Raw genomic sequence first — 22,537 nt, forward strand, 5'->3', positions numbered from 1 at the left:
GCAAAAACCATAACAGCAAATCTGCAGATGACTTAGAAATCAATGATACATTTGAAGCACAAGCATGAAAAACAGATAAAATAATTTATAAAATTTCAGGAAAACTTTGCATGAAAATTTAACCCATTATGTGACCTTAAGATAAGGTGAAGCTGTACACTAATTATAGATCAATTTATTCACAAAGCCCAGCCTAAATCAAAAGTTTTATTAAAAAAATTGACGTGATTTCACATCCAAGTATTTGGAGAACTAGAGAAAACCGTATTTCCTTCTTACTGGGGGTCCTCAAGTTGTGGGAGAACATTTATTAGCAATAAAAGCATATCAAATACAAAAATAAACTCCAGAGATCAAATAAGAAATGCTGGGGAAGGGAATCGCAACAAAGAAAGATTCACACATAAAAGTCACTCATATAAGAAAAAGCATGATGCTCTTAGTGCAGAAGAAAATAGAAGAATTCATCAAAACCTGGCCAAAACCTGTAGCTAAAACCTAAATTGTCCACCAATGACAAGGGTGGTGGCAATGCAGCAGCAATGCTCTCCTTAGGGTATCTCGATAAAAATCAAGGAAGCACAACTTAACCCAAGAACTGTGACAGATTCAAGTCATCTTGTATAAACATATGGACACACACAAAGCTACACACGCACATATATGTGCTCTTTGTAAGGCTTTACTAGTATTCCCTCTTTAGAGAAGGGCCATCTGCTCCCTGCCGAGAGAGACAAAGCGCAGAGCCCCAGGACGTGGCTGCATGAGGAAGTTAGGGCTGGGTGAGCCTGGGTGTGAATTTACTGTGTATTAGCTACTCTGCACGAACTGCCCGCCCGGGTACCCTTGGTGCTTGGGAAGTGAAAAACAACATACTTCACCTTCCAAAAGGAGCCCGCCTAACTCACGGGAAAGCACTCTTAAAGCTAACCTGCACAAAACCACTCACAGTAGGTACTAGAAGCATCTACCCAGGGAATTAGTGCCAAGTAACCAGCAGGCTGTAAATTCACGCTGGAGCTCCCTGCATACCAGTTCTCCCAGCAGACAGGCTCTTGTAAACCCAGAACAGCAGCCAAGTAAGCCCAGCATCATTAAGAGCCCAGGGCTGGGAGGTTATGCAGCCTCTCCTTTAAAGATACCTACCTGTTCAAACCAGTTCCTAAAGAATCTAAGAAAGGAACAAATTATACAGAGTATTACAGAGGGAGAGATAAAATAAAGGTGACAAAAGCAGAGAAAGGAAGGGGGGAAGTTGGGGGCAGCCACCAAACGCCTACAACTCTTCAGCCATTAAACGTGACGTTTCATTTATTGATATTCATTCCAAGCCTGCATTTTAGGGGCTGCTCTTTAGGATGCAATTTACTCTCTGTGCATATTGCCAGATTTTATTTTTTTTTCCTTTTGATCCTACGGGTGAGCAGGCTGTGCCAAAAATGTCTTTGCCTAGGGCACCCGTCTGTGCAAAGCCAGCAGCGTTTATAGGCGCTGGAAGCACTCGGCGCTGACACTTCATACATCAGCAGCCAAGTAAATTGCACCTATTTTTTTTTTCAATATTCTCTCTATATACAAAATCTTGAAAAATGTCGTTTACACACATATGCACACAGACCACAATTAATTTATTAGCACAGTTATTCAAACCTCTTTAAATATCTTCTTTGTCACTGGAAGCACTTTTCAACAACCCCCATGGTCCTGAGTTTCCCAGGCCTCCACATCATTATAATCTATTAGGCACCTTCATGTTAGCTCTGTTTTATTATATAACACATAATTATGCATTTCATTAACAGCATCACCAGGCACGGTACATCAAAGGGAGAAAGGCAGCTGCCCAGGAAATTCAAAAAGATGCAGTTTACTCAAAGCTCACTGTTAAAAACCCTCCTCCGCTTTTCAATCAAATTGTGGTTAACGTGTTTCAAAGGTTTCACCCCAGCTCAGAGAACAGAGTCCAAACAACCTCATTAGACGCAAGGCTGCTGATACAGTGAATATTCCCTGAACCCTTGATATTTCCAATAATGTCAAAGAAAAGATTGTCAGCCAGCTACATAGTACAAATCAATTTTCTCTCTTCTACTGAAAAACCATTTAGCAAGAGAGCTCCCTTGCTACTTACAGCCTACAATGACAAATGCAGGAGAGGGCCCATCAAAAAAAAAAAAAAAAAAAAAAAAAAAAAGATGTATTTTGTAGTGAAATTTATTTTTCAAGATTTGTTCAAATAGAAGAGCTGCCTGGCAAACTGAACAAACAAAAGACAAAATCTTCTTCCTTCCCATGATATAAAGACTATCATCCTTGGTAGAAGCAAACTCTCCAAAAGAAATCTTTTTGTCATTCTTTGCAAGGTTACGCACACTTAACTGAAAGGCCTGGAACTTGGAAAATATTTGGGAAAAAACAAGCAGCTGATGGACAAAGGTGCAAGACAATATGTCTGAGAGCAAGTTTTAAAAGGGAGTAGATGGAAAGGGACATGAAGTCTTGGTACTACCAGCCAAATCCAATAGGTTTGGAGTTGAGGCTGCAGCTGGCACAAAACACCAGTTCTGGCCATAGTTTCCTGGTCTCTGTGCCACCAGATTTTGTGGAATAGTAAACAGTCCCCCAGGAAAGCACCTTTCATTTCTCTCACATACAACCAGAACTTCTCTCATTTAAAGTTTTTGCTACTGGTGATTAAAAACACCAAGAAAAAATAATTCACAGTCAACAGAACATTTCCAAAGGGTGGAGGGCTTGTAGCAAGAAGAAAACTTTTGATCATTTTTTTCTTGGAGCAAATGCCAATAAGATTGCAAGCTGATCGCTTGACGTAAAGAAGGGAAGGAGAGAACAATTCCCTGTTCACAGCAGTAAAAGAGCTGTTCGTGCAGCTTTCTTGAGAATAGGAGTTTATGGAATTTACATCTCCAGGATTAAGTTATTTATATTGTCACAGCCATTTCATAAACAATACAGATCTGCACTTCAATTTCTTTAATCTCTGGATTATGATCTGCTGGCCCTTAGCAACCTGTGCATTGAACACTTAAGTCACTTTACTTCACACTTAATAATGTCCTGACAAACTACGACTTGAAATGCCGTTATCACAGTCCTCCATTTTCATCTGGGATTATGCCAAAAGAGGCACCTTCTTCACGTATCGATCCAGCTGAATACTCCCTCCCTGAACTTCCATTAATCTTTCTCTTTAAAACTGAGTGAAAAACATTCCTTTCCTGTGCACTTCACCTATAAAGAAATCCTTTATAGTCCTAGGACTACATCCATTAACTCAACTTGCTTTACTGTATCTCCTTATCACTCATCACCATCATTGCTGGAAATTTTTGGAAAAGTGGGATGCTGCAATACAGTAAACATAAATCTCCTAAGAAGACACGATTGTCATGCTAGCCCCGAAAAGTTATGCATTCAAGGTCCCTCGCACTGCTGAAAATGATTATTTCTTGCAGCCTCAGGCACACGAAGCCGTGCATCACACTCTACAAAGGGAGGCACACCCAGCATAGGTTCACTGTGAGGACGTCCTGCCAAACCCCAGTGCCAGGAGGGTTGCACAATTAGTGGGATTCTTCTTCCAGAGCTCAACCCCATTAACTACTCCAGGCCATTACAAGGAGCAGGCAGCCTCTAGCACCCTAGAGCTTAATTAATGCCAAGACAAAGCACGAAAAAATATCTTAGCACAGGGCGCGTACTTTTTCTCTTTAAGTAGTTTCTCTCTTAAGTAGTTCTAATTAATCGCACTTATGCACTGCTTCTTAATTTACCTTAATTCATAATGTTCAGTGAGGTCTCATCCCTGTTTTCTCTGATGTGGATTTAAATATTTGTGTTTTTCTGAAGCCAACCAGCATGTTATTGATGATTTCCTTGTTAAAAGAGAGAACAATTTTTTCTAATTCCAAGACCTAGTACGGCAGGCAGGAGACTACTAAAGAGAACATAGAAATACCCAACACAGCTAAGTAATCCCTGGAAACATATCAAAATCCTTTGAGCCTCAGTCCTTGGGAACGTGGATGGAAGATCCTACGCAAATGTTTGATTTCTTGTTTCAGTCCCTCAAGGCCTATAAATACATCTGTTTTGACAGGTTGTGGCAATGGATGCAAGTGATATCGGAAACAGTATAGGCGATAGCAGCAACTCTTGCCAAGATCCCCTGGAAAGATATCTATCAGTGATTTTTTTTTTTTGTAATCCGGCTCTTTATCTTACATACATAGCAGACATCAAACCCTGAAAGGAGGTTTCAAAGCCACCTAAATCTGTGTCTTAGGAAGGTAACACTGGTGCATGTTATGTCAAGCGAACCTTCCACTAATAAAAATAGCAGTATTGTGTATGCGTGTTGCTGAATATGCCTAAACATTCAGCAGCCTCACGTATTAAATCTTTTCAAAACAAGCACTGTACTGTATAATTACCCAGCTAAGCAACCTTGTACTTTTTTAACCCACAATGTTGCAGAATTCTTTCAATTGTGATTCATGAGGATTTTTTTAAATAAGATCATGAGGATTTTTTTTAAAAAAGATAGACAACTGCAACAAATCTCTGTCATATTTAAGTGATGCCAAAACCAACATCTCCAGAATGCCATGATTCTTATGGCCCCAGGTCCTGAAGTCTGGAAAAGGCTGGAGAAGAAAGAGGTCCATGACTACAGACAGCTGCAGACTGGACAGTGGATTTGCCGATGCTATGTCATAAACGCTCTACACCACGGGCTGCAAACTCCATTTCAGCTTTAACTTTGGTAAGAGATTAAACCTTAAATATCAGAATAGAAAACTTACAAAAGCCTGTTGTTCTCAAAATGAGCATAGGTACTCATTCCCTGAGCCTCCAGTTTCTTAAAGAAGTGCATTATGAAATCTGAAGTCCTGAAAACGTTCCCTGTCCTTCTCCCTGAGAGTACAGTTTCACTTATTTCATTTTCCAGACAAGCTACTGCCAAAAAACACACAGTTCTCTCCCCCTAGTTGGGGCAAATTCAACAGAAAATAGTAGGATTTAATGTATTTAACAGTTTGCTGATTATGCATTGTTACTCCAATTATTTTGGGATTAATTTGAGTAAGAATAGGATCAGTACAACACTACTCTGCATCTCCCCTTCTCTGTAAAAAGGTGACATCACTTGCAATTAGGTTCCGAAATAACCTTAAATATACCACTCAAACACACCGGGCTGCTCCTGACAGGCAGTGTAAGTGGAGTGAACGTGTACCCTGGTAGAAATAACTGTAGGCTTGGAGATTCTGAAAAAATGTTTTGACTAGGGTTTAAACTCTTCATTAGAAAAAAAAAATCAGGCAGCTTAGTAACAGAAAATTAGGCCCTGTCAAAACAACTTCTGTGAACCATCTCAGGTGTAATCAAAAACGTTAAGTGAGCCCTAAAGTATTTAAGTATGACAGGCTGATGCATTAAACAGCCTACCACTGGCAAAGAACTTGCCAGATGAGTTTCCAAATAATTAAGCACTTCCTCTGCCTGCTTTGAAGGAAACATGATGTGAAAAATCTTCAATACTACACATTTGTCCCAGCTTCTGCGGAAGATTTTCCTTTCCCCACCAAAATCAGGTGGAAAATCAACCACGTGGCAGTCTCTCCTGGGGAGTTAAAATGAAGACTGTGGCCGTGTGGAGAATCCCGACCAAAGCTAAACTCGAGGCTGAGTAACCCTGCTGGAGTAACTGTACTGAACTATTTTTAAGCATGTAAGGAGAGAGGAATTCGAACCTGACTGTTGAATGGGCACAGACACCTTCCTGCCCATTTGGTAAGGACTCCATACTCCTCCTCCTTCTTTGTATGCCTTATTAACCAGCAGTGCAAAAAACACTCCCTGATCCACAGCACATAGATGAGTACTCATTCTAAAGTGAGGGTCAAAATCTTTTCTTCTCTACACCAATGTAGGACGACAGATGCTGACATAACTTGTCATGAGCCTCTATTACTTTCTCACACAGGAATGGCTCTTCTGACAGCTGTGTGCTCCTTATCATTTCCTCTCCAGAGCACTGGGCTATGTTTGCCCTAGGAGCCCGATGTCCCTTTCACGCCCTTCCATCTTGAGCAAGTCAGAGGAAGGCAGATCAGAGATCTCCCAAGCTGCCAAAGTGCACAGTGAGGATGTATTCATTTTTTACAGTCAATTCTTTCCCTTGCCTTTGTCTGTTCCCTCCCAAGTATTGCACACACTCTGAAACACAGGGGACAAAGGGAAAAGTATGACTCAAGCCCTCCAAATAAACTCTCTTTCCTTTGAACAAGGGTCAGGCTGAGGAAGAGTGTGAGATGGGAGCAGTTTAACCAGAGTAACCTGAGGTCAGTCTTCATGCTATATAATCTGAAGCACCAGCCAACTCCAGCTATCTCCACACCTGTGCAACTTCATCTTTCCTAAAGCCAGGCACTGCTGGTTCACAAGTTGGACATCGGTGGAGAACCTGGGTGGCCACTGCCAGTTTGGGGTGGGTTGTTTTCTTTTCGAGATGCAAGGAATCCACTCAGGTCTGGCTCTGCAAGCTTGCCTCAGACACAGCCATCAGGCACACGAGAGTTTTCCCACCATCACTCCTTCATATTTCAAAATGAGAGAAGAGCCATCATTAGGACAAGTCCCACTGGCTAGCCCATCTATGCTCCTCTTTTCTGCAACGCTTCTACTTTTCCACATGTGTTCACGGCTTCTTCTCAGTGCCTGCCTCCACCCAGTCGTGCTCACAACAGCAACACACCTTTCACCAGCACTCACCACCACCACTGCGTGCATGTCCTGGACCCGGTCTTACTCCTCTTCCAAAAAACACAGGGAAAACACTGAAACTTCAACAACAAAACATGTTGTTCTGCCCATCTTGAGCAGAGGGGGAGGCCATGCTCTTCCTAAGGGATTTGCCTCTCTCAGGACCTACAGTAGAAGCCTCCATCCCACCGACAGACCGTGTTCAGCCCAGCAGCTGCCGGGCTGTGTAACCGCTTGCTTCTGTTTCAGCTGGGTCCAAGAAACAAACAGGGACTTCTGGCCCCGAGCCCCCGTTTATTAGAGCACCCAGTTACACGGAGCTTTTAATTCAAGATGATAATAAACTTCTCAGACTGGAAAAGAGATAGGCTCATTGTGGTAGCTTTTGTCCCGGAGATAAATCGTTTTCTCAAAATTTGGGAAAAACACTGTTGGCAACATTCTGAAGGTTCTGAAGTTAAAAATATAACAAAACTTAATGGTTTCAGATGCTTTTCATGACAGTGTAACTGAAAAATGTCTTTAATTTGGAAACAAATTAAAGTTGGCAAAGAATTAGTACATAAGACAGCCCAGCTACATTTTGTAATTTGAAAAAAATTAAAAACAGATAAGATACTGTGAATTAAAAATAACTTCTGCACATTAAATTCTCATTAACTTTCATTAAGGTTTGTCTTACATGTCCCAAATGTACAATTGTATGTTGTAATACACTAGATCACTTTATTTATAAAATACCTTTAAAGCTACTGAAAGCTAGAGCCAGAAAAATGACTATATAAAAATGTTATCTTCTCATATTACAACTTAATTTCCAATGTGTGTATTTAAAACAGAAATCCAGTCTCAATTTCAGTATTTTAGATGAACAACTGAACTTTCTAAAAGTTCAATGCCAATTGAGTCCATGTACAATTCAGTCATGTCTGTTTATTTTACTGATAAAAACCTGGTGCCAAAGCTGAAAGATATATTAGAGATAAAGCTAGATTCCCTTCTAATTTGTGAATTACCTACAGATTAACGAACTGTCCCATAGTTGCAGTTCTTCTTTAAAAATGATGAATGAATGAATCAGAGGGGACTTGTTCCGATTTTCTTGGGCTGAGTTCACACGGCTACCATCCAGAAAGAAAAAGGGGTTTCTTTCATTTTTCCCCACAAGCATACATTTTTTTACGGAACGTTCCAGTGACATGACAAATTGCTTATCATCCCTATAGAGCAGTATTTTTTAGGTTAAAACTCAAAAAGCTTTCATTTGGAATGCTCTTGTGGCGTCTCTTGAGAATTTTAAACTTGGATTCAATTTGGCCTCTCAGATTAAACTACATCTCCCACAATGCACTGCGCATTGCCCAGTCCTTCCTCAAATATACCAAGAAAGTCTCTTTGGTGTTTCATGGGAAATATTACATTCCTTACAGAAAAATGCTAGCAGGAAACAATAAAGCTTACAGAAAGACATTTTAAATATTTTTTTCTTTATTTCTGTTTTTCAGATGTTCAACTTTTTGATGAAGTGTCCAAGTTTTTTGTAAAAACAAATATGAAGGCCTCATTTTCAGTCAAAAATAAAGTAGAAGGGAATTTTTTGAAATCATTCTAATCAGGGTGGTGCTGAAAAAATAAACTATTGCAGACTTCCATGTTTATAGTCACTCTCACCACAAAGTTAGGCACTGAAGAACATTTTGCTGTATTTGACCATAAAATCATATTGATCTTATTTGACAATAAGATTTTTTGCATGAACAAGAAATTCATGCATTTCAAATCAGCCTGTTCTCCTGCTTGCTGGTACACCAAAAGCACACTCAGCACTCGGAGAAGTTTTCTCCTCATACCTCAGCATACTATGATCCTTATCAAGGAGAGGATCGTACTTTGGATGGCGTTACAAGTTTGGAAAGGAACCCCTTTCTCTTCGACTAGTCAGATGTTACACAATGTTTTTTGTGCTGAAAACAAGGCTGGTTTCTTTTAAGACCAGAAGGACTGATTAAATCATTAAATTTCACATCTTGCAAAATACCCTGCTTCCTGTAGTTACTCATGCTGTAGGACCTGCCCTGAAGAGCTGTCATGGACCAAAATCCAAGAGCCTCCATTTTCAGAAGACCACCCCACAGCACAACAGTGCCACAGCTCCTCAGCCCCATCACTTTGGGGTCAGCTGCTCCTCCTTTCAGAAAGAACACAAGGGCACCTGTACACACACCCAGCTTTGTGCCAGCACTCATTTTGTGCATTTAATAACTTATCAAAAAAAAGTAAAACCAACTAGGTGGAAACTGTGCATAACAGAAAAGCACCCGCACTGTAGTTGGAAGTTAAGGATGATTTGAAGTCAGCTGTTTAAAGGGCATTTCTATTGTCCCCTCCTCTTATTAATGGAAGGTCTGAGAAGACTGCAAGTACATGAACAAGTCTCACATAAGGTACAGTTTGCACTGAAGAGCCTTTGCACCTCTAAGCCCTGCCAGCTCTGCCAGAGCACCTCTTTGAGTAACATCCAGCTGCTTTGAAGGCTCTCCTTGTTGCCTACACAACAGTCCCGGGCACTCACAAATAAGACAACCATTTAACTATTTCATACCATGAACTGCTTCCATCCTTACTCTCCAGCTCAAGGAGCAGAAGGGAAGAGGGAAAAGCAGGAGGTCCAGGTGGCAGAAACAGCCCACACCCAAATGGAGGTGGAGGCTGCCCAAGGCAAGCTGGCACTGCTGTTTTGCATGACAAGGGGCACATGTACCACTAGAGCCATCCTCCCTCCCTTCTCAGGGAGACCCTGCCCTGCTAGCAGCCAAGTAAAACAACAACAGGTAAGGGGGGGCAGCAGGCAACAGGGACCTGAAAACTGAGGAAATGTCATTCACAAAGGGTAATGGTTTTATACTGAAAGAGGAGAGATTTAGATTAGATATGGTGAGGGTGGTGAGACACTGGAACAGGTTGCCCAGGGAAGTTGTGAATGCCCCATCCCTGCAAGTGTTTAAGGCCAGGCTGGATGGGCCTTTGAGCAACCTGCTCTACTGGGAGGTGTCCCTGCCCATGGCAGGGGGGGTGGAACTTGATGATCTTTAAGGTTCCTTCCAACTCAAACCGTTCTATGATTCTAAGTTCTGACACACGTGCAAAGCATCATAGGAAAATCAGTTCACTGGGTAACCCAGCATTTCTACTAAAACTAAAAGAAAAGCAGCATGTAAATTAATTATAAGCCCCCCAAAACCACCCAAAATAGCACAATATTAATAATTTGCAGAGGTGAGCAGGGGAAACTCACAGAAATGCTTCAAGGTACCAACCAAGACCCAAACACGGTTGCTGGCTATCTAGTCCTGGAAGAACTGTCTAGTTCCTTCCACAGAGGAAGCTGAAGTGGAAAACAACACAATCCAATTACTCCCAGCACGCTCAAAGGCAGAGCTACACAGACTTTTTCTGGCATCCCACTAGACAAGAAGAAATCCCAGAATTTACACCTATTAACATTAACATTTACATTTAATCCAAGCGTGATACATATCATGATTTTCTTGCCCAGTTAGTGTTCAGTTTATCCATCTTCATCTGGAGAACAGAGCTATCGTCCATTAGATCAGGCCTCAATTAGGAGAAATTTTATTTAAATCAATGAGAATTCTTGGCCCCTGATGATCTCTTTAGCAGCAACACAGACAAGCAGCCAGGATTGTTTTCACTGTTTGGTCCCCAAGCACCAGCTATGAGATATTATCTGACACCTCCACTCCAAAAAGGAAAGATTGAGAATTTATATTTCACTGAATTTCACTGAATTTTTAGAGTTGGAAGGGACCATAAAGATCATCTAGTCCAACTCCCCTGCTGAAGCAGGATTGCCCAGAGCATGTTTTTTAGCATTTTCAAAACCATCCTTCCTGCTTGCATCATCATGACTGCAAACGGCTGAAAATGCAGCATTTTGCATCCTACGACTACTGAGCAACACAGCTCTCCTGTGAAAAAGCTGCACTGATACCAGGTAGATTTTACATGTATTTTAGAAGTCTTGTGCTTATTTTTTCTAACATCTCATATCACCATTCTGCTCCTCTTATAACTTCCCTCTAGTTAGTTGGATTGAGTGGTTGGCTGTGCTGTATTCCCACATCACGTCTGTAAAACAAAATGTGTCTGTCATCTATGGTAAGCGCCCACAGTTGACTCTCTACTTAAATTTCTTGTGAAAGGACTTAAGCTTCTTGAGAGTCACTTTCTCAGAGGAAATGAGAAGGGCAGCCACAGCATTTGCAATAATACATCCTGCCTATAATTTGAGGTAAGCACATTTTGCCTAAATTAAAAGTGCTGAAGAAATACAGAGAGGGGAGAGATTAGGGTTTAATTGTTACTACCTGCTGACACAGTTATTTTATTGCACTTATTCAAGACAACCTGTAGCACTGCTGTGAAGCATGTCAGAAGTATACATTACCACTGAGGTATCCAAATTATACAAAAAATAAATGTTCATTTTCATTTCTTAATGGACTGTGTATAACAAACATACCTAATTACCTAACTATAGGAGAGTGGTGACTTACAGCCGTGTAGTTTACTACATCCAGTGCCCTGCCAGTGTGCCTGTCTCAATTTAGGCATCAGAGAGCAGAAAGCCCAAGCAAACCTCACCTCTGAGCCTTCAATACTGTCTTATGAACCAGGTGACTTTACATACAGCTTGTTGTTTCCGCAGCATTGCAGACTCAGACAGACATCAACAAGCAAATTTTAATAATGCTCTGAACCCCCATCCAGGTGGTCATTTTATTTCATTCAGTATCAACACCGTGGCCATTCGCACAAGCCACTCATTCACAGCAGCCACACTCGCCATTAGCAAGAGACTCAAGGACAGACCTTAGATCAGACCTTAGACAGACCTTTAATCCTCTACAGAGATTTTCCTTTGGTTTATATAACGACATTGCATTTCCCCTTCCAAATCCTAAGCAATACTCTATTTTCTCCTTTAGTCTACATCTGTCAAAAGCCTGGTATTTCAGTGTTTCATACTCAGACGAGGGTTTTTAGTCCGAACCTTTTCCAAATTAATTTTATTCCCCATATCCATCAGAAGAGATTTTTTTGGAGAAATAAACTAGGCCAATAAACTGATACACTGCTTTAATTCTGTTTGAACAGAACAGGCGAGAAAGGGGAGAGAGTCAGGGCTATTTTCCGTCTTGTGTAACAGAAAGACAACTCAGGGGACAAAGGATCCAAATCAGTGTCAGTCAAGCTTCTCTCAGCTTGCACACAGGGGCATCACCAGTACCAGACAAGAACACTAATCCTATGCTAGCCCAGTGCCACCTTTCCTTTTTAACCCTTGCAAGGCAGTGTTATTGAGAGGTAAAAATACAAAAGGAACCATGAAAATACAGACAAAACACACTGTAGGAAGATGCTATTCCTCTTCCCGCATCTAGTGCACCCTGAGGCCAGCAAGCTCAGGACACATGACACTTAAAAAGACGTGGGAGACAGAAGGCTGCGGGAAGGCAAGTCATAAGGCTGGTCCTTCTACTTGCCAAGGAAAATGTCACCACATCTACCATTTGCTGCAAAGAGCTGAGGAGGAGGGTCAAGTGTCAGCATGGGGGGTAGAAAGAGGCAGCCAAGAAAGAAGAGGTGGGCAAATGCCTGTGGGGTCTGCCCTGAGAAAAAAAAAAAAAAAGAAAAAAAAAAGAAAAGCATCTTAGAAACCTGTTCGCTACAAGTCCCACATTCATAACTGTTTCCAAATGGAAGGCTGTGTGAAAAGCCAAAGCAAACATTCTCAATTCTTTTTGAACCCATCAGACAATATAGGAAAAATATGTGCATTTTATGGTTTGAGGGCACAACCTTTTAATTATGTTTTTGCATTGTCATGTCCAAGACCTTTTTTCTCCTCAAAAATTAATATTTCCTCAAGCAACGCAGCTATTTATCTTGGATGAACATGAATTGAAACACAATCTGCCTCTGCAGAGAGAGGCGCAGAAGAGTTATAACATGACACCTAGGGGAATTCAGAACACATTGCAATGCAATCCTCATCATTTTTCTAGTGCCTTTCCAACTGAATTTCCTACAGCTCTCTTAACAGTTTCCAGCTATTGTTTTGCATGTGCCGTACATACATGCTCACAGGGGCACTTGGGAAAGAAAAAAAAAAAAAAAGAACAAGTGCAGGTAATGGGGAAGGCAGAGAGAAATTGAAGCAAATAAAATGTAGGCTTTTTCTCTCTGCTAGAGCCGAATGAAATGCAGTTCTGTCATCCAAGACCAGCAAGTGTTCTGGCACATAGTCACCTCTCACTTCCCTGCAATGAAGCACAGCCTCACGAGCACAAAGCTGAGGAAGATGTCAATCAACTGCTTTTGCCACTAAGGGCTTATATTCTGCAGCAACACCATAAAGTAATAGTTTACAAATGATACTTAAATTAAGATGTATTGAGCCATTGCAAGAAAATTCAGGCCCACTTTGGAAAAGACATTACATTTAGTGGTAATTGGGGCTCTCAAAAAATTTACACCCAGCATTCAGGCACCAACTTTCTCCCCTTCAAGTCTTACAGACTTAGTAGCTGGCCAACAAATCATACAGTAACTTCTAAAAGATGCATAACAGCAATAATAGAAGCGAAAATACCAGAGTGCCTTTTTACTTAATGGATAAGTAAGTGCTAAAGTACCAAGAGGACACTGAAGGAGGAGCGTTTCCATAATCAATCTAATTATTATTTCACAATAGAGAAGTTTTTATGCACATCCAACGCCTTCCAAGCTAAAATATCAAAAAAAATGCTTCCTACACAATTTACACAACCTATGACTAAAATGAACCCAATTCGGAGCGAGTGCCGATAAACAGCTACTTTATCAAACACTGCGCAACAGCGTACTAGGAGGGAAAATCCTGGCTTGTTCACTCCGGGTGAATTCTGACATCTGCAAAGATCTTAATGAGAGCCTTTTGGGCAAAGCCAGCTGGGCAGCCAAGATTGGGTTTAGTCATGGGTGAAATTTCCACACACACTAACACTCACAGGGCTTGAATGTCCTGCTGTGGAAGGGTGAATGCTTCCTCCTTGTGACCTCAACGTCACTCCTCTGTTGACTAAGCTGAATTTCCCACTCACCGTCCCCAGGTGTTGCAACCGGGGAGAGCAAAGAACATCCTCTCAAATTATAAGATTATTACATGCAAATCCTTTCCCTTTCAGAGGTTTGCCTGGGAAGCGTTGTAGCACAGACTCAAAATGTTCTGTTACAAAAGGACAGGGGCAAGAAACAGAAATATGAAATGTGTTCCAAGGGAATCTCAAAATTTTGAAATCTATAAGGTATAAATTTACCAGATAGACCTGGGGAGGCTTCCCATTGCATCACTTGCCTATACTACTGCAAATCCTTCACTTACTCCATCCAGAAGGCCATATTCAGTCCTAACATAAAAAGGTGCATTGCACAAGGCCCTCAGTAACCCCAGAAGTCAATTCACAAGCCAAGCAGCGTGATCTACTATTTTTTTGTAATCCAGAAGAAACAAAAGATAGTACATTCTGTTTTCTTGTTTGTGAACCACTGATGCCATTATCATTTCTGTAACCCCCCAAAATTTAAATAACAGGAAAAGAGATCGTCAGATTTCTCAAGGTGTTATTTCCAAACTTATACTTCACAAATAAAAGGTCTCAGGAAAAAAAAAGAAAACCACAAACAAACCAAACCAAAACAAACAACTTTTTCAGGCAAGCTAGAAATGGCCAGGCCAATAATTTATTTCTCTGTGGCTCAATGTGCGTGGGACACCACCTGTGCTTCTGTGGTTCATTTAGCTGCAGCAGCAAAAGCTCAACTCAACATTGGCCACACAAACACCTAAACACTTAACATACTTACCATTATCACAGTGAGGGAGATGGTTAGTCTTGACACACCGCTGAAAAAGGAGGCAGCTCCAATGGCAGCAAAGAGACCTGGATCAATCCATGCTCCGTATTCATTCGTTTGCACACCAAAAATGGAAACAAGGATCAAACCGATTATCCTGCCATACAAAGCTCCTGTGTACCTGTATGCAAAAAGAAAAAGAGTACTCTTCTTGCCAAGGATAGTGTTTTCTGAAACTCCTCCTAATATTCTGCTGATCCCAGATAATTTTGTCAACTTCTATAGCAACTCCTTTCCCAAGAAAAGCTATAGCATCTTTCCTTAGCATGAGCATTTACTTAGTGCCAGTCACTAGCACAAAACTGCCAGATGTACCATACTTTGAAGAAAAAGGACTATCAGCACGTCTTTTTTAATGTTCTTCAAAGCCAAATGAGAATGAACCTTACAGGAATACGGTCAAAAGTACAGGTCACAGACATACACACTGGGATATTTCACACAAAAACCCCACACTTCTAGAGCCCCAGCCTTATATAATCTCTTAGAATTCAGGCTACCTGCACCCCATAAACCTGACAAGTAAAATATTACAGCCATATAACAAATGGGCAAGATGGACTAACAGGTATTAATGACCTGCCCAAAGCTAACCAGGAATGAAGCTGTGAAGAGAAGCCAGGAGTCCTCAAACCAACCACATGCTACATTGAAGAGTGAAACCAAAATTTAGCACAGTGGGGCATGTAATTGCTGGCGTGAGACACAGGATTTCATACCATATGCAAGGAATAAAATATACGGATCCAAGTGTCAGCCAGTGAACTGTATTTGTACAGACATTCACCTTCCTTACAGAAATGGTGAATTATTATTATTATTTATACAATGGTCATATATATGACATATATTATCTGATTTGGGGTGCATCATCTTGCACCATTACACAACTTTTTCCCCATTTATTCATGCAATTGATTCATTTTATTGACGGATGCAGTTCTAGTATAAAATTTAGGTTATCAGGTCAGAAACATGGGAGCTGGCTGACAGACTTCACTATCAATATCTATTCAGCCAAGTATGACATGTTTCAGCAAACACTGCATATTAAAAATTGATTTAGACAACAGTTTGGGGAAGGCAAGAGGTGAATGCTCAGGAGTCGGGCAAAGGCAGAAGGTCATACACACAATGATTTCTTTTTAGAATTTTTTTGGTATTTGAATTGCATTACACTGGATACCCACTCTCCAGCCATGATTCCTTGCTTGCAGAACGTTAAACCTCTCAACATTACTGTAAGAACTTTGCTCTAGTCTACCACAGCTTTCTAAAATTACAATAAAAGACCTAACTGCAGTTTTCTCCAAAGTCTAGGGTGTTGATGTCCAAGATTAAGATTCAGGCTATTATGTGCATAAGAAACAGATGAGAAGTCTGGACCTGAACCCGTATTTCTACAGTTACAGAGACGGAGCCAGCAGCCGGGACTCTCTCTGAGTCCCCAAAGGATTCAAATGATCTATACTTGGAAAGTACACGGGTTTGGCTATGGTCCTTCCATAGCTATTCCCAGATGATTTTTCTTCATTCTTTTCCACAATTTTAGCATCTCTTTCCAAGCAAACCATCCTGTTCCACCTATATAACCTCCTCCAGGCAATTAGAGCTTTGCTATTGCCAAGATTTCAGCTTACAATTCAGATTGTTGCTACTCAACGCAGGCCTTTTGTATAAGAAGCTCAAACCAAGAGGGGTGAAGCTTACAGCATAGGAATAACTAGGCCACTGGCAACAGCAGAACCTGCCGTCCAACAGCTGAGGATGAAATAAAGTGCCAAAGCAGTGCAGAGGGATGTGTATCCAAATTCTTCATGAGTCCCACGTTTGAAAAGATACGTGATCCCTTGCTTCCCATTTTCAATGAGAAGTGCAGCAGCTGCAACACAGAGGAAGAGACGTGGAGAGATACAAAACATTAAAAGGGTCCTTTACAAAAATACAGTTTGTAGTAGTTCTCGTTTGCCTAAACCTGTTAAAAAATTAGCAAAGTACATAGATCAGTTAATTGGAGTTTACATGTCAGCTTCAACATCTAGGGCACTTTCAAGAAAACAAGGAATAGTCCCAAGGTTCCGTCTGGTCTGTGTGATCTTAATCTTGATCTAAACAAGGAGAAAATGCAACCATTTAAGCCAAAGAAAGGCAACCGTACTACTTCAGCAGGGCTCTTTCCCCATTCCTTTCAGAGGTAATAACTCAGGAACTTCCCAGCATATTTGGCTCAAATACAGAATTTAGTTCTGATATATCCTTCAAAAGGGAGTACTACATTACTTTGAAGAAAACCTACATTGTGAGTAAATATACTTGGGTATCACTTCAAGTTACATAAATTCGGTTTGTTCCCAGGTATCAATCACTTAACTCCCCTTACCTTGATTGAAGGTTTGATTAGAATATCTGACTCCATCTGGACCAATCCATGTGCTTGATGAACAGCTATATTCTGAAATTTTCCTCTTGAACTGATTTATGCTTAAATATTAAAAACAAAACAAAAGCATTAAATGGATGAATATAACTTATTTCAGTGCCCGTACAGAATGTGTCTATTAGATATAAATTTTATACAAAAAGCCTACTTTCCCTTACATCTCCCAATTAAGTTGTTTTATTAACTAATAAATCTAGTTTACTAGATCAGTTTATTAATTATTCTACTAAACTAATAAATCTGCTTTATTAATGCTCATATTCCTCTGCATAAACCTCCTGCTGCTGAAACCCAAATTTTCCAAAACCAGGAATCACATTACACTGCCTAAAAACAGAAAACAGGAACAAAAAATCTGATTAAAATGCCCAGCCTGGCCTTGATCTCCTCGTCTGCATGAATCACTGTAACTCTATAAAACAGGATTAGCAGACCAAAAATTTATCATTCCTGACAAACACTTCAGTGGGCGAGCACAGCATCCCAAGCTGACAGATGCAGTTAGAAAGCTTTGCACAAGAGAGGGCCATGGAGAGCAGGAAGGACTTAAGAGGTTTTTCTCTTCCACAGCAGCACAGTCTATAGCCAAACCAAACCTAAAAGATGTTTGTCCAACATGTTCTTAAAGCTTTTCTTTGGTAAATACTGGCACTAGTTATTTCAACATCTTGCAACTTAGACTGCCGGGTATCATGCTGACCACGACCAGCCTTTTTACACGGCACTGCTATTCCCGGACACTTTCACAATTTCTGTCATCTAGAGCGATTGCACTCTCCAAGCAGGTATGACTTCCTTCTTCCAGTTGGGAAAGCATCCAGCATGTTTTGGACATCACCACAACCTAAACAGTAACGGTATGAACTCTGTTTCTGGAACAAAGAGCAGGACCCACCTGATCCCCACTCAGAACTACAAGGGAAACTGAAAATGCAGCCAACATCTAGTGCAAGAAAATTTCTTCCAGACCCTGGATTGGCAACCAAAGGAATACAAGATACTTCCCAATCTTGTATTTGCTTTTTACATTAATCCAACCCACAAACAAGAATATATTCCAAATTCATAATGGTCAATAAAATATTTAAAAAAAAATAAAAATATTTACTCCATCCTGCTTTAGAAATCATATGATTGTGTAACCCACTTACAGCAAAGCCTCAAGTTCTACACAAATGTCTTTACTAGCAGCAAAGGAGTGCACACACAAAAACCAGGACATCTGAGAGATAATTTGAAGCTTGCAGCAATGCCAAAATAACAGAGAGAGAAACAACAGAAGAAAGGTTTTTTACAATTGAAATACATGGTTGAGCAAGAAGAACAAAGCAGAGAGAATGGAGATGTAGGACTTGTGTACACACGGGGGTTTGTACCATTAACTCTTCCCGTTTGAAATCAGTACCTTTAGTAGAGAGAGATTCCTCCCTGGCGCCACGGGGAGGACTGCGCTGCCACACTGGGTGCTGCAGGAATACAGGTGCTGTACCCAGACCTGCTAATGGGAGACCATCGCTTCTTTACCTCCTTCTCCTGCCTCCCCACGACCTCCTATTCCTCCTTCTCCTAGGACTTTCAAGGCCTGCTGGAAGGGCTACAAAAGGCTACTGAAAGTGCTGTTCCAGTACAAATTTATGAGGATAAGCCATGCTAGAAGGAAGCGCTGTCATACCGACATAGCCACGTACAGCCCCAACTGGAGCTGCAGCTCTTGTACTGTCATGGTTTAAAAGAAGAAACATACACTTCATCAAGTTGGATCAGTACAAAAGACAAAATTAAGCTTTTTTTTTTTTTTTTTTTTTTGTTATATAGCTCTTAGTGGATATCTTTAAGTGGCAAGGGTGCCTATTATTAACCTGTTGGATCTCCAAAGGTTAATGATATTTACCTGCCTCTGGAGAACTGACTAAGAATCTCAGATTACAATGAGATGAGCCAAATCTAAATGATCCTAACTAAAGTCTCACGACTACAATCATAACTCCCTTTTTAAATTTCTAAGAACAGAACAGTGAACAAGCTGCTTTTCCACGTTTAGTCTTGTACCTTATTACAAGCTTACTAGAGACATCATCATTACCTTCAGCATATGCATGGCCTTCCAAAGTCCAGGACAATTTGGTGCTTAATTCTCTTCAGATCTATCCATTTTCAACAGGATGTACTTTTATAACTTGTAGCCACACCAAATGAAAAATTGGCACTAAGACCGTTTAGCCTCTAGGCTGGATGAGCCTGACTATTTTTGATCCAGAGACAGACAAAAAAAAAAAGCCATGAAATTGTCGTGGCTTCAGATGTTTCTCCTTTAGAGCAAAAATAGTTTTGTTTTGAAAAATAACATTTTGCAAGCATTTAGTCCTTAAAATAAAAAAAGATGTTGGGCTGAGAAAAAAGGCTTTTCCTGTAGCAATCCAAATAGGCATAGTCCCCAAGTCCTGGTACTAAGTTAGTGACAAAGTTTGCTTTTATAAACTATATGTAAATATATATTATAGCAAACAATACTGAACCACATATTGCAAGTCAAATGACACTCTAGAATTGGTGGCAAGAATGGGAAAGTACGTCTGCTTTCTACATACTTCAGTAAGCTGTTCAGAGTCCAGTCACCAATGGCAAGTTAGTCAGTATTTACAGCATGTGTTATGCAATATATATGATGCTGTACTTGGAAAGAGGAATTCATAAATTTTACAAATTTATGAATTTGTAAAACTACAAGTTAATAGTGACCACTTACAATGACTGTGAAATCAAATTGAGTTTAAATGACAATTTAAGCAATTCTTTTTATACCTCCTCTGGATTCCCAAAGGTATTTCTCAGGAAAGATACTTGGACGGCAAAACCTGCATCAGACTCGAGGACCTCTTCAACTGTATCACCCATAAAACCCCTAGTCACTCAGCCACGTATTCCCTGCCTGTTTATTAACACGATTAAAGGGTGGGTGTCAAGAGGATGGGGCTGGTCTTTTTTCAGCGGTGCCCAGTGACAGGACAAGAGGAAATGGCCACAAACTTGAATGTAAGAAGTTCCACCTAAACATGAGGAGAAACTTCTTTACTTTGAGGGTGGCAGAGCCCTGGAATAGGCTGCGCAGGGAGGTGGTGGAGACTCCTTCTCTGGAGACATTCAAAACCCGCCTGGACAAGTTCCTGTGCAACCTGCTCTGGGTGGACCTGCCCTGGCAGGGAGGTTGGACTAGATGATCTCCAGAGGTCCCTTCCAACCCCATGTGATTCTGTGATTCTGTGACAATATTTGTCATTTTGTGTCCCTGGATTACAGATTGTGCTGCAGTGGCACGTACCTCTGATGCATTACCTATTGGTGTTCTTGTGTAGAAGACTGATCAAATCATGTCCCTCAGCCAACAGTACCTGACTGAAGCCCAGAATAGCAAAGGTTCTTCATCATTTTCCAGTTCCAGCTTTCCAGCTAAAGCACAGCCTATCTCCTATAGGCTTTCATACCTATCTACCTATCTATAAGGTCTATACAACTTTTAAAGCAAAATTAAGATTCAAAATTGAAAAAATGTTTGCGTGAAACAAGCCATGTTTCAGGCTCTTTTCATTTTTAAATTCCCTTTCATTTCTTTCTTTCTCCTTTCTTTTTTTTTCTTTAATTTGACATGATGCCAAATGGATCTCACTGGAAAAGTTTAAGTGTGAGCAAATTTCAAGGATTAAAAGATTAAGTGTGATTCTTGTCTCTACATGAACTAATTTTAAACATTCAGCTCTGATGCATTTTTGAATTTTTCCATCCCAAATCCTCATAACAACTAACTGGGAAAAACGGTTAATAATTGTATTTACATAGACATGCTCCTGGTGACTCTCCCCACTTACATTTCTGAGTTGTTTCTCAGCTGGTAGTTTCTCACGCTCATGACTGGAGTGCAAGGAAAGAAATACGGTAAGTAGACTGTAACAGTCGTCGTACATATCTGCAGACATTAAAATAAGTAAACGGACTATAATGAGATGTAGAAACAGACAAAAACAGAAAGAAAAGTGTCTAAAATCATTAGTTGCTGGCAGTTTGCCATAAAGAAATTGTCCTTTTGTCTTGTCCAGATATCCCAGAAGATCAGCATTTGCTCACAAGCAATGAGTAAAGCCCAGATTCACCCCATCAACTTCAGGGACTCAGCTGTTGCAACTAGGTAATTGGCCTCCAACTCTGTAGCCACCGCAGACCACCGCTACCTCCAGAAAGACTTGCAGCATGTGGGATGCTCAACACATGCCCAGTCTCCCTACCATGTGCTGTGGCAGTCATTGGACATGTGGCCAGCCACAGCTCTTTGCGGGCTACCAGCCTGAGACTGCAACTCATGAACTGTAAGGACTCGGGATCTATGTGTCTTTTGTTAAGGACCTGGCTTTTCGGTTGGTACTTAAAATGATGCCATGTGTCAAAAACAATCCACTGCTTCAATTTAAATTACTTCTTGATTTATGCAAATATGAAGTCCTTGGTTGGTATGAACAGCTAAAGACTTGTTTCTAACTTTTCCCAGACTTTGGAGGTAACAGAGAAAATCTGGACGAAGGAAGACTTCCCCCTGGTTGAGAAAGACCAAGTTAGGGAACAGTTAAGTACACTGGATATCCGCAAGTCCATGGGTCCTGGTGGGATGCACCCACGAGTGCTGAGGGAGCTGGCAGAAGTCATTGCTGGGCCGCTCTCCATCATCTTTCAAAGGTCCTGGAGAACAGCCGAGGTGCCCGAGGATTGGAGGAAAGCCAGTGTCACTCCAGTCTTCAAAAAGAGCAAGAAGGAGGACCCGGGAAACTACAGGCCAGTCAGCCTCACTTCCATCCCTGGAAAAATGATGGAACGGCTTGTTCTGGGCATCATCTCAAAACATATGGAGGAAAAGAAAGCTACCAGAAGTAGTCAACACAGATTCACCAAGGGGAAATCATGTTTGATTACCATGATAGCCTTCTACGATGGCATGACTGGATGGGTAAGATGAGGGGAGGGCGGTGGATATTGCCTACCTTGACTTCAGCAAGGCTTTTGACACAGTCTCCCACAGCATCCTCATAGGTAAGCTTTGGAAGTATGGATTAAATGAATGGACAGTGAGGTGGATTGAAAACTGGCTAAAAGACAGAGCTCAGAGGGTTGTGATTAGTGGCACAGAATCTAGTTGGAGGTCTGTAACAAGTGGTGTTCCCCAGGGGTCAGTACTGGGTCCAGTCCTGTTCAATGAGGAGGAATTTCTTTACTTTGAGGGTGGCAGAGCCCTGGAACAGGCTGCCCAGAGAGGTGGTGGAGTCTCTGTCTCAGAGACATTCAAAA

General features: G+C 41.0%; 1 protein-coding gene across 1 annotated transcript in view; it reads right to left on the bottom strand.

Moving 5' to 3' along the window:
* LOC141464109 (chloride channel protein C-like) overlaps positions 1-22,537 on the bottom strand; it is an 81,356-nt gene that overhangs the window by 39,680 nt on the left and 19,139 nt on the right. The window contains exons 8-11 of the mRNA XM_074146849.1: positions 21,073-21,170; positions 17,150-17,250; positions 16,480-16,651; positions 14,719-14,890 (exon numbers count right to left, since the gene is read on the bottom strand). Coding sequence (XP_074002950.1) covers positions 14,719-14,890; positions 16,480-16,651; positions 17,150-17,250; positions 21,073-21,170 — 543 coding nt within the window. The remainder of the gene's footprint in view (positions 1-14,718; positions 14,891-16,479; positions 16,652-17,149; positions 17,251-21,072; positions 21,171-22,537) is intronic.

This window comes from Numenius arquata, chromosome 4, assembly GCF_964106895.1.
Source record: "Numenius arquata chromosome 4, bNumArq3.hap1.1, whole genome shotgun sequence".
Lineage (NCBI taxonomy): Eukaryota > Metazoa > Chordata > Aves > Charadriiformes > Scolopacidae > Numenius > Numenius arquata.